This window comes from Mya arenaria, chromosome 9 (assembly GCF_026914265.1).
Source record: "Mya arenaria isolate MELC-2E11 chromosome 9, ASM2691426v1".
Taxonomy (NCBI): Eukaryota; Metazoa; Mollusca; class Bivalvia; order Myida; family Myidae; genus Mya; species Mya arenaria.
The window spans coordinates 9516736-9530795 of NC_069130.1; the positions used below are offsets into that span (position 1 = coordinate 9516736).

Sequence of the window (14060 nt, forward strand, 5' to 3'; positions counted from 1 at the left end):
TAAAGAATCACAAGTGCGGTAGAGCAATCAACATTGCTTGTCTGGTGTCTTTTCAGTCAAAAGGGCATGTATTTAAATAATATAAAGTTATGATTCTTGCTAAATATGTGCATATTGTGACTTGTAACTTGTATGCCAAGTGGAATTTTTTTTTGAGTATGACAAAGATTTTAGTTTTTACACAATGGTGCAGACAACACCGACACTTAGAGTATGACAACAGCTTTACTTTTTTCTTTGAACAACAGACATATTTAAAGTTTGTGACAATTCATGAATGACAAAGACAACATTTACAGATGGTCTATGCAAAGCATTTAAAAGAGATAGATCATCCCCCATGCTGTAAACCTTTCTTCATTATTTGTAACAAAAACAGGATACATTGTATTTGTTCTTCAATTCAATACCCATTATCGTGATTAATCCCGATTAATCAGTCTGTATCCTAAGCCAGTTAATATATTAAGTATTTTGTGAAATGAATCTTAAACATTACACAATTATAGGTCTGAGGGTCATGGAAAAATATCCGCCCTAACAGATCAAAACAGATTAAATATCCATTGTGATGTTTCATGATTAAATAGAATAATTACTTAATTACGAAGAGCTTACCTCGTTTAATATGAGCTCATTTTGTAGATTAAGGAGGACGCATAAAAATAACTGAAAAAGAAAAGAAATAACATTATAGACACATCATCAAGAAATATAACAATTTATCATTTAACAATCAGACATCTCAAAAACATATGCATGAAATGAACATCTATATCATCACAAAAATGTTTGAAGGCATTATAATGAAATGAGCAAATTTAAGTAAAAACACATCATATTTGTCACCATTAATAAAATTGCTCATATTAAGCGATGCATTTAAAGGTAAAATGCATATTATTTGTTCAACCATGAAAGTATTAACGACTCCTTGTTGACTTACACATCATACAAGACCTACGTTGCAAATGGCCTTCATATTAGACTTTTTAGGTTTTAAACGTAAGTCCAAATATTGCCCTTAATATCAATAAAAACTTTTAAAGTCAGATATTACCTATACTTACATGGGATTTGACCTGTATTGAGCGAAATTATTACACTGAAACTCTGTCCACAATTAAGTTCCCATATTGCAGTAAATATCAAGGAAAACTTGAGTCAGTTATGACGCCTACTTACATCGGATATGACTCGTGTCGAGCGTATATACTGGAGTTCTGTCTGTAAAAGTTCCCATATCGCTTCCTGCTGATCCTGTTGGCGCTTCGTCAAGTCCTGGAAAATATGACAGAACAGTTGGATTATTATGATGTGATACATTCTCCAAATCTGTACACAAACTTACTAACCACGTTTCAGAATGCGTTTTGAGCCTCTTAATCAGTTTGGGCATGTTTTTTTAGGCTAAATGCTTTGACATAATTTTGATGGCATTTTTTTAACATAATCGTCAGGGATGTGGCTAGACTATATCAGGTGTGCACCCGGCGGGCCGAGATTGTACAATTCCTATACTATAGGTGATTTCCTTTGTGGGGTAATTCTTGTCTCCATAAACGCTGACCATTCTTAAGTAAAAATTTGGTCTACTTTTTACTGACTAAAAAACAACACTAAGGAAAACAATGTTTACCAGCTTAAATTTGGATAATGTACTATAGAAAAGAAATATATTAAAGTGCTACATTATCTGAGTCCTATATGTAGTACATGAAATCTATACCCAAAGTATTATTGTTTTCAATTATTACAATCAATTAGGCAAAGTGATCGCTAGACTGATTTAAAATTAAAGAGATGACCTTAACGTTGATCATGCAGACAGATAGTATGCTGACACCCATTTAAGTCATTAAATATTATGATTCTGATGTAACCGTTAACTATTATCAGTATTTAATTATCTGAAAAACAACAAACTTACAAGTTAACAAGTCTAGCTTTCTATTGCTTATAGGAATGACCTTGGGGCATATTACTGTTGTCTGTCACAATAATAACACAGACAACAAATGACTTTTTACACATCTCCAAGCATCTGTTTGTAAACATGTCAACTGTAACCCTTGGGCTGTTTAATGCATTTATGTTGTTCCAATACACAAATACTTAAATATTAATTTCAGTCTATCTATACTTATAATTCATTCAATTTTTACAAAGAATAAATGGGGATCGATTCAATTTATTCTGTAAAGAAACCAGTAATGGTGTCCATTTCAAGTGATTCAGTCTCAGTTCAAACCTGCGACTTCTAAAAGCAATGGGCTGAAATTGGTACACAACCGAACCTATTAAGTCATTATTATCCATAGTCTGATATGAACATTCAGATATCTTCAAAAGCGTTCTTCCTAGTATGCTTCAACATTTAATGTCAACCAAAAAAGATCTTTACCAAATCCTTAGCAAATATTAATCATTCAACCAGCTAAATATCCATCCCAATTTTCTTGAAATGCCTACACCTACATGGTCTTTCAATTTGTTAAACATGGACTGGCACCTTTCTTGACATGCGTGCCGACTATGTAATTACCAACATGCCGGACAATTAGCGATTGTGATGGATATATGTTTTGAGGCATACACATGTTCTTATACAATAACGAGCATTAGAGTTGTCGTCATATGTTGACGATAGTTTATTATTTTCATGAAATGACACATTATGTCAACCATACTCTTGTAAGTGGGACAGTTACACTAATTAAAGGTTACAGAACACTAATTATGGTCTGTTTATTAAGTTATGCAATTAATGTTACGGTCATTTTGCATATTAAATATGTACCTATTTCATATTTTTGACAAGGAGGGAAATGTATACTTAAGAATGACAACAAAGTTAACTACTAATACAATGGAAACTACTGGGACAAGACCAGTTTTGAAACATTATCAAGTACCCTGTTTTTTTTTATCAAGTACTCCGTTTATTTTTACAGCAGGGTCCAAGCTTATTAGTCCGGTTAGGAATAATATGGCACACATTTTCCCATATCTTTTATCCAGAAATACACATATCAGTGCCGTAGCCAGACTTAAAAATACACCGAGGCAGAACGGTGTATGGGGGGTCCGGGGGCATTGTGTACATTGAGTCAAATGAAGTAAGTCGAAAAAAGGGCTATAGAAATTGTTATATGCCAAAAAACACCGAGGCAGGTGCCTCGGTGTGCCTCAGTGTAGCTACGGCACTGCATATAAATATATAAAGGCCAGATGCAATAAGAACACTAAAGCTAAGCTTGCATAATGGCAATAAATGATCCTGTTTCCTCAGGTAGCAGACAAGAAAAAAATGCTCATTTTAGAGGAGGAAATTTTCCGATCAGGAAGCAATGGAATTCCCCTATCTTTCCTTAAATATGTAATGGACAAAAGGTAAGGCAAATGAAAAATGGGTATCTAGTTTTCCTGACCGAGTAATAAATTGACAACAGTTTTTAGTGAAGGAAATTTTCAGATCAGGAAACAAGGGGATTCCACTGAAGTGTTACCAGAACAGTTTCCTTATGCACGGAATATTTACTAAGGTGTATTTTCACATCAGGAGAATGCTCAAGTTGAGTGAGGCGATCACTTAAGATTATGATGCAAAATGGGCACTTTGTTTCCCCGAAAGAGCAATAAATTGACAAAAATTTCCAGCTCAGGAAACACTGGAGGGGGTTCCCCTTGTTTCCGATTGGGCAATTTCCTCCACTGCATTTTATTTTCCTTTATATAATGTTTGCCTCAATATTGAAGAATGTGCTGAAAATGATGGTAAATGACAGAATTGTCCTTTTGCGAATTAGGATGTTCTAATGCACGTTAACCATGGGGGCTTACCTCTGCAGTTATTAAAATAGTTACATAGATTAATTGAATACAAATATGCTACAAATCTGCATATTTTTATTGTCATTGTTAAAATGTACAGCACGAAGAAAATATTAATACCTTTCCAAATAATTAAATTTTAAATTTTAACCAGCAGGAACGTTATTGAATGCTGACGATGTTGCTAAGCACAAGGATAGACAATAGATACCAACGTGTATGACAATACCATGACGTTTTTCCTTTAAAACAAAAGAGCTATTAATATCATCCTTTAAGTCATACTAACCTGTGAATTTCCAACAATTTCCCGCCAGTCATTTTCAATGGAGAAGGTTTCATCGTCGAACTGGATCTGCCCTATTTTCATCAACTCTGGGAAGGGAGGTAATTCATTGGTACTGTAGTTGTTCAGCATCTCGCTTAATTGCTCTTGTTTTTCTTTTTCCTGAAATTTTTTATTCGTTTTTATAAATAAATGGTGATGAAATCATGTAACTTCTATGTTTAGTGTGGTCATAATTATTTTTCTCTCTGATGTTGTTGGGAAATATAATAATAAAGCAGACATTTCATATCTTTGTTTAAAACCCTCAAATCTGTAATCAATACTTTTTCCACTTCTGACAGCCTCAAGCTAAAGCTGAATTATTCATAAAAATAACATAGGTTCACACATTTGCATTCTTAAAAGACATTCCTTTTCATAAAAGTAGACCAGACAATGTCTTTTTACACCAAAGAATAAATTGACTTGTCAAATTATTCAATGAATACAAGAACAATTAAGTTGATAATAATGCTAATTTGAGCCATACTTACTGATGTCAAATATCAGATTTCACACAATCTTTAAACCTTTTGATCATGAATTTGTAATAGTGTCTTTTACAGAAACCTAAATCACTTCTAATGGGCCTCAATTTACAAAAAGAAAGTTCACAAAATCACATCATGTTAAATATAAATGACAGAACATTCCTTTTAATAACAGCAATTTCTCAATAAATCTCCGAAAAGTGTCAAGTCACAGTCTAGTATAATAACCATAAAAATTTGAACTGTTTACATAAACTGTTTTGTTTGATTTGAATGCAAAGTGATTTTAACATCAATTAAAAAGATCAAACCTGCTATTAAAGTCAAGTAAAAAAATCAAAATGACCTACATTAAGGTCAGTAAAAAAACTTGAAATGACCAATACATTTAAGGCTGGTAAAACAAATGATCTACATTTTCCTGAAATCAGTGATTCAGAACATCTGCAGAAAAACAACACCCAACTGACCTACATAATCATAAAATCAATCAACAGTCAATCTCCATTCTTTGTCAATTCATCAAAATTTGCAATCGCCAATCATTTGTAAGCGTCAAGGGGAACGTTCTTACTGGGTGACGAATCATCAGGAATCGGCCTATTTGTCAGCCACGGTTCAAATGGCGGTTTGTTCAAAACTGTTGATACCGATGTTTACTGTTCAGAGATTGTTTTTAAGTGTGACCAGGCTGTGTAAATAAAACCTGCCGTAAGATCAAAAGCATCGTTCACATAAAGTTGACATTTCTTTAACGCCAGGTGTCGTTATTGACAGCCATTGATCAGACAACATACAACATACATTCTATTAATTCAATCTGAACAGACAAACCATGATTTCGTTAATCTGATTAATGTTATAAGCATCCATCAAGGTGTCAAGTTACTGACTTAAGTCATTAATCCAAGGGAATAAACAGTCTTACTGTGAGGTTAGATGTTTCGACTTGTGGAAACAAAAACGTTTTAAACAACATTATTAAAGACGGCGATAAATTCGTATCGCTTTCAATCTGCCAATGATAAAAGTCATGACAATTTAAGTTTTCGCAAAACTAAAGGAAGGAATGTGTTTTATTTTAGTTGAATGGGCCAGTTTGTTTGACTGAAGAAATTGACATGATGTCCCTACCAGGATGTTATAAATATATCCTAACTCTTCAACCAATGGCGAGTTTTTGATAGTCACATGACAGCCCTAATTGGTCAGTTTTTTTGTTACAAACGGATGTAAAGTTGGATTCATAATATTATTTTGTTAAACTAAGAATGTAACTATCAAAGCTGGATGTAATCAATTTAGCTTATGTCATTTGAGGAATGTCTACTAGAAGGGACTGATGCAACCACTGTATACCGTAATCTTGGCCGAAATGTTGCCTGGTACTTTTTGGCATAAACTGGCAAAATGATAGCCTCTAACTTTCTACTCATAAAAACTTCAATACCTTTGATAAAAAAAATGTCAAATAATAATCAAAAAATGTTTTGTTTTCTAAACAAATCCTTCGCAAAAAGGCTTTGGATCTGTGGATCAAAACTCGTGACAAATTTGATAATCATATTTCAAGTCTGGCACAAATTCATTAAGACATTTTTTTTTAATCTAAAAAACTCAGTGATGAAAGTATGGGTCAATGCCAGTCCATGACAAAAAAGATGATCTAGAACAAGCACTTGACAAAAACGATAATTTAGAACAAGTCATAGCGGAAAATGTTGATCTGGAACAAGTGCTTCAAAGAAAAGAGTGGATTTAAAACAATCCTTTGACAAAAAATGGCTGTGAACAACAATGTCCTTGATGACCAAGGTGTGTTGAGAAACAATTATTAACAATTCAAAATTTTCAATTGTAACATGAAACAAAATGTCACTTTTATGGAGTCTTTGAGATTATAATTAGAGTCTTTGAAAAAAAACATTGTCATTTCAACCTGTTTGTTGTTTACATAATGTTCAAACTTATCAGTTTTAAAATCTGTGGTGTATTTAAAATCTCATTTTGGGGGGCTTAGTTAAATTTCCCCTTGTCATGATATTATAATTGTCACAAAAAGGTCTTTCAACTGAGCTAATGAAAGCTCATGAATACCTTGGTTATACAAATCATGTCAATAACAATTATTTTCATATTTGTGGTGTAACAATGATTTGTAAGTATATTGACTCACAGAATACACTCTTTGCCCTAGAAATATTAACAAAGCAATAACTCATAGATTTTTATGATAGCAAAAAAAAATATAGCCTCATTTCAAGTCTTAAGTCGAGTTATTTTACTTGGTTTTATTATTGTAATAAGCATTGTGTTCAAATAACAAACAAAACTAGTTGAAAAAAACAACTAATGTGAACATTTAAAGTTCCAATTAAAGTTATCTTTTCTGATTATGATATTATTTAGAATTTACTTTTGTTCTCTATTATACAGAAAGAGTCATTTTTAGGAATTTTGCTAATTTTTAGGGTAAACAATAGAGTTTATTATTATAACTAGACTATTGAATTGAACATTTTTTAATTACCAAAATATTTATCATAATTGTTCTGAAATGAATAATTATTATAAAGAAATTGATTTATCAAAGCTATTAAATCTTAGAGTTAAATTCTATTTACTATCTATCTATATCTAATGGTACAAAAAGCTCTGTAGAGCGCGGTATTATTAAGTCATTTCCTAAATAAATCGATTTCTGAAATGTTTACAGTGAAATAAAATGATGATTACTATATGAGTGTTTTTAGTTTAACATGAAAGTATGTTTTTCTAATAAGGTCAATGAAAATTATGTTCTTAAGAAATTATGAGATAAATATATCTTAGTATATATGACCCATACTTATATATATATGTATTAGGAATGTGACTAACATGTAAATTAGAAAATGACATTAGTAAATGCTTTATGAATACCAATTTTACCCTGTTCATTATTTACTGACTTAAAATAAAGCTAATCTTACATTCTAGGTATACCTTATTCTGGCCGAAAGCAGTATGCTGATTTGCCAGTAAACTATGATTGTTATTAATGTGTAAATTAATTCTACGGCCTCCGTATATTTCCACTCCATGTCGCTTGATGAACGTTATTCCATGCGGATTATAATGCTCCAATAAACTCTGCAGATTTTCCCGTTTATACATTCCTCCTTTTAAATTAGCTCCTCTGAGAAATTTCATTTAAAAAATAATATTCAATGAAAACACACTTACATTAGGCCACATTACACTAAATTTTAATAAAACTGTGTTGAAACTTTGAATCTATATTAAGGTCCTGTTACCCACTTATAAATAACCATTATGTTGCAGATTTAATTAAATCAAAAAGATAGAAACACCACTGACATTAACAACAATTACATCTCAAATTATCCAAAGCTGTTACAAATTCCTTTACTGATTGATTCTCAAAAAACACGTGTGAAAACTAAAACAATAACTGGAAAAAACATGTGCTAAAAATAAACATAACTGAATGGTGTCATACATTACTATAACTTCTCTGTTTTTTTATTGGCCAACATTTTTTGTTGTGACAGCGTTTAATCAGGGCTTGACTTTGTCTGACGTAGACAGCTATTTTATACCTGTACTAAAACCTAGGCTAGTATGTGAAAAATATACTATATGGATCTAACATCTAAATGGATTCGCATAATTATATCGTAAATAACATTTGTGTACCCCCAGGTTATGCAAGCGTTACGAAGCAAAATATAATAAAATAAGTAATGTGATTATTACTCATGAATTGCTTTAGTGATTTTGGAATACAACGACATTAAAGCCTCCCACACTTGAGTACTCTTCAATAAAGGAGATAGGAAAAGTGCACCTCCATCTGAAGAGCACTTCCTAATATAGTCACACCCTTCTCAGTAGTTTTTGAATTATTTATTGTTACACAAAGTCAATACTTGCATCCTACATACTGTACAGCTTTATTCAGGGTCCTAAACTAAGGACAATCTTACTTTTTATTTCAAAGTTTTAAATAAAAAAAACATTGCCCATCTGTCAAAACAAGATGGATGTCTTTTCATCAAGCTTTAAAAAACATCTAAATTTGTTAATATACATGTAAATAGACTACATGAAATATGAGACGTAATAATTAAGCATTTGTAATAGAAATATGCTGATTCATGGAAAATATTGTTAGTTTTATTTGCTTTTTCTTAGATTTCAATTTCATTTGGAATTTCAAACATTTCCATTTGAACAAATACTGTCCTATTGAGATTGAAATATTTCAATAAGTGTAAACAAGAACAAAATGTGTCCACACACATAAAGGCAAAGATATAAAGCTCAGTAAGAAATATTATCTTAACAAATTTTACCATCAAAAACAGAAATAAAGTTATTCTGTACATGTGGTTGGATTGCCAGCACAATTCTGTGTCTCCACAGACAGATTGATGAGACATAAGGATTTGAAAGTCGCCTTCGACTTATAGCTCAAGTAAAAAATAATTATTATTCAAGATTGGGCAATATCCTTCTATTTTGGTAAAAGAGATAAAGATATTAAAGACTATAGATAATGGGGCTGAGGGCCCAAGATAAAGTACTGTGTCACCATGACCTTGTATGGGTTTTGCATGATTGCGGTCTTTCATAAGTAGAATGTATAACGCATTAATGTCATTTCAGGTATCTGGGGTAATGGACAACTGAATAAATGCCAATTTAAAGCTCAAACCATTGACATAAGGTTGTGACCTTGACCTTGGTTTGACACCTCAATTGTAACCCCCTCCCCCTAGAGTACCATAACCCCCTCCCATTGAGTACTGTAGCCCGCCTCCCCTTTGAATACTGTCTAATTAACCAGTGACTTCCCCTTGAGCCTTAACCAGGATAATTCCCCTTCAGTTCTAGCTGCCTACGTACCCTCCCTCCCACCTCCTAACTTAGGTACTAAATATTCCTTCAATATTTCTACCACTACTTAAATTTATCAAATAATGTGTAAATATCATACAATTTTGAGTGTCTGAGCATGCTTAATTTTGAACCGCAAACCAACACCATTGAGTCTCAAGTACTGCATAAGAACCTGATAAATACAGTGGGGTGGGGGGGGGGGGGGTCGGGATATACATTTCAAAAATGAATTCAATACTCCCACATAGTAGTCAGGTAATATGATCACTTTAAAGGCATATCTTTTCACCTTTTTTGTGATACAAGTTATACAGATCAGTTAAAATCTACTTTGCCGCTGCATATATGAAAGCTTATCAGAAAATCATTGCTGATATTTTCAAAACTGACAGTGATTCACACTTCCAACAACATGAGTTCATTTGAACCAGAAGACACAATCAATATACAAATAAATCAATCTGTTCTTGGATGCCTGCTACAAAAGGCGAAATTCCTCTGGCTATTTACAAGTCTGTATAAATCAAACCATTATATGCTGGAACCGGAACCGTTACACAACAATAGATGAATGTGAAACAAGATGGTTTTCATCTATAATTTATTGGAAAAGAGACCTTTTATTGGGGAAAGACCCTTAAATTGAGGTTTTCTATTGTAAGAATTTGTGTATTTTGCTTTAATTCAACAATTGTAACAAGACCTTTATGTTTCCTGTGTAAAATAGTGTGCATTCGTGCATGGGTGGGTGTGCATGGTTAGAATAGAGGATTGCCAATCCAGTCACCCGGGTTAAAATCCTGGCACATACGATAAAAATGCTTCACTGTGACAAAAAACAAGAATAATGAAAGTTAAGACATCAACATTGATTTCATCCTTATTATAATTGTTTTAAAGGGGTATAACTCTACAATAATTGAAGCTCGAGATGAGGGCTTTGCTACACATAAGCATATTGTCGCTGGCAACTAGAAATATAATGTGGTGACAAGTTTTGTAAGTTAATGGGCCGATTGTTCAGAGCTTTGTTAATTTGAGTTAACAACATGATTAGCAACATCGTTGTTAACTTTTACAAGTGAAATATTTTATCATGTGCTCACATATTTAACTATAAACAAGTACAGCTGAAAAAAAGTTAACAACGATGATTGTTAAGTTGTTAACTTTAACAATGTTATGTACAGTAAGTCCGATGTGATGTAACAAAGTCAACTTATATGGTATCTGATACTATTGTATGTAATAGCTGTAAATTACCAAAAATAAGTCCAAAATTTACTGTCCATTCAACCGCTCCAGTGTGAATGGGGCTTCAAAAACCAGCTGCTTACCTTTAATCTAAGTGGCGAGCTTGGTCCCATGGGCCATGACCGGCGATTAACCGGATTTATGTGTAACTGTCGATGTGGGTGTCGACGTTTAATCTCGCTACGACTGCCTTCCATATGCATCCTGGCTTCAAGTTTAGCGTTCAGCGCATGTATTTACTATATGTATTACTATTATCAATCACTTACGCATCCTTTTCACCACAAAACTGTGTGTATCATAAGTATAGTATATCACTTTTGTTGTTTGAATTATTAATGAACACATTCTATTAAAACACTCATTTTCACCATGTACTGTCGGTTATTATAATTATTCTCCATTAGTTTATAACATTCACACAAATTTGAATAATTTCTGTGTATTGTTCAGAATCGTTCATTAAACTGTCAACTTTGTCGTTTGACTTTATTTATCCGATTTAAAATCCAAAACTGAAAGTCGACATCCAATCAGCTGTCGACTTAAACACAATTGAACACTCATTACAGTCAGAATTTGTGTCTCAATTCAAACAATAATTACCCTAAAGAAAAATAACAAATAAACCATATAACAATCATTTAACTTTACCACAAATCGACCTTCTCAATCATCCATTTAATTTTACCTTAAATGAATTCACTTAATATTTCGATGGAATTTAATCATTACAAAAACATTATATTTTCATTGGCTGTCCCACCTACGACTGGAAAATGAATGACCATGATAGCGATCTATTCGCGTCTTTAACCCATATCCTGTACCCAATAAAGCTCGTAATAATTCTGATCTCGATTAAACCAAACAAACTGAAATGCGCGCCCAAAATGAGTCAGTTAATATTAATCTGGATGAAAAATCATTCCAATTTAGTATGTAAACAGTCGCAAACATTAAAACAAGGTTAAGAATGGATAAAATCACGTATCCACGATTATTAATATTTTAATCAATAATGTTAAACATTACAAATATATTATATCTAAATTGATTTTATAGTCTAATGCAGTGATTAGCTCAAAGAAAAACAGGCATTAAAGGTATTTTATAATTCAATTACTTTAAAACACTTTGAAACATAAACATTTAGTGCTGCCCAGGTATTATACGACATTTCGCATAACACTTAAAAAGAAAATTGCACAAAGAAAAGATTTGAACAAATACGTTATTTTCCACAAAGAAACGTTTAAGAGGTTTAAATGAAAAACATTCTACTATAAAGGTCATATGAACTGTCGAACCATACATAAATGTTTAAACAGACATTTTTGAAATTCAAATTTTAAACATCACTGAGACGACAATTTCTCAAAATCGCTTTTAATCGTGCTTTAGATAAGACGAATTGAAAGTACAAACAAATTTCTTTTCACACTATTAATCGCATAGTCACTATCTATTAAGCACTTTGATATTCAAACGTCGACTATCGCTGAATAAAAGCTTGAACCTTTAACCAAAATATCTGAAGAAATTTTGCAAGGTCACGATGCAGAATTTCGACCATTCTTCCCACATTTGTGCACTGAACTGACTAGAAAAGCTGCTACACGAACAAAAGACCCTTCAGACCAAATTGTAATGAAAGTGGCAGTATTTCCGCTCTCTTTCTTTTGGTTTAAAGTTTCTTTCTTTCGGGCAGAACGAGCACTCGAGTACCTGCCTATAATTGGCAGCCAGACAAAGGGAGTATAAGAGTACCTGTCTATAATTGGCAGCGAGACAAAAGCCTTGATATGCTTGTTTCCATGTTTTTTGTTCACACTTTGTCACTTCCGTTACTTAATTGAAAATATGATTGGCACGTTAAGAAACACTCCAAACGAGATAATTATACCAATTAATCCATGTAATTTCTAATGAAAGTATCCACTTAATAATGATCATTCTGTTTCAATACCCTATATATACATATCTACATAATGTGCTAGTTTAAAATCTTTACATCAAAGCATTTTGAAGACAACTCCTTCACGAATGTTCAATAATCAACAAGTCACATACAATTCAGTTAAATTTCCACTTGTTTATACCTGAAAAGTCTGTAAGTCTTAACTTTATGAAATAAAACTTTGAATATAATTACATCCATGGAGACAGGCAGACATATTTGTATTATAATATTATATGCTTCACAAAACTCCCTTAATGATTCACTCCAGTGAAATTATCATTGAAAAGAAACACCGCGACACAACTTCCATACAATTTATGAAATCTAGATAACAATCGCTATATACCATGGTGACAGTTTGTGTAATATCACATCCAAAATCCAAGAAATAAAGAATTTGCAACAAATTTAGAAAAGTCGTAAAATTTTCAATGTGCAATTTTCACATATTTGTAAAATTTAACTGTCAATTTACACTGGAGTCTCGATACTTAGACGTCACTCTCGGATGAGTGTTATGGCGTTTTAAATATTTAATGACACAATTAAGTCACCTTACGATCAATTTAAGTCCAGTAGAAACAGGAAAATCCATCTGACAACACTTTTGTGTAGAAACGCAAAATTTCAACAACAAAAATTAGAAAACTTCCAGAATATAGACACAAATGAATTTTCTATAAACAAGTCTATACAGTTTATCAATACTATTACGTTAATGAGATATTGTCCATCATCCAAATAGCAATTATTCGCCAGGAAAGGCAGGAACATCAGACTTAATGCTGTCTATATTTAGATCACGCAGCAGCTAATGAATAATTGATTTTCATAGGTCGGTACCAAAAGACCTTGACAGGTATGTAATTCAGAAATGGTTAACAATGGTATGGAAATGAAGTGAAATATTTATCCAATTTTTTTAAGAGATATTATATTTTGAATACAAAAGGTTTAAGCTGTATACCCTCCATTTTAATTTAAGGTGAAACTATTTCTTTATTTGATTGAAACTCTAAAAAATTTGCCCCAAAAAAATATTGAGTTAAATGTTTAGGACATCAATTCTACATAGAATTAAGGCTCAATAAATCAATTATTTCACAAAAAATGCCAACATGAACAACAACTTATAATAAAATAAATAATAAATTATAGCAGACTCTTTAACATGTGTTACCTTAATTCAATAATTTGTGTTTGCTATAAAAGGTATACAGTCTACATTTTTCCTCAGCTTACAGGAAAATCTTGCAGAAAACACAATCAATACGAACACCGATCT

At 32.2% G+C, this 14060-nt stretch overlaps 1 protein-coding gene and 1 long non-coding RNA gene across 2 annotated transcripts in view; both read right to left on the minus strand.

The window, feature by feature from the left end:
* LOC128246834 (uncharacterized) overlaps positions 1 to 14060 on the minus strand; it is a 114388-nt gene that overhangs the window by 11024 nt on the left and 89304 nt on the right. The window contains 3 exon segments of the mRNA XM_052965303.1: positions 619 to 669; positions 1186 to 1281; positions 4124 to 4282. Coding sequence (XP_052821263.1) covers positions 619 to 669; positions 1186 to 1281; positions 4124 to 4282 — 306 coding nt within the window.
* LOC128246835 (uncharacterized) lies at positions 10892 to 13124 on the minus strand. Its single transcript, XR_008263375.1, has 2 exons — positions 12583 to 13124; positions 10892 to 11419 (listed from the first exon to the last, which is right to left on the minus strand). It is a non-coding gene; the product is annotated as an uncharacterized LOC128246835 (long non-coding RNA).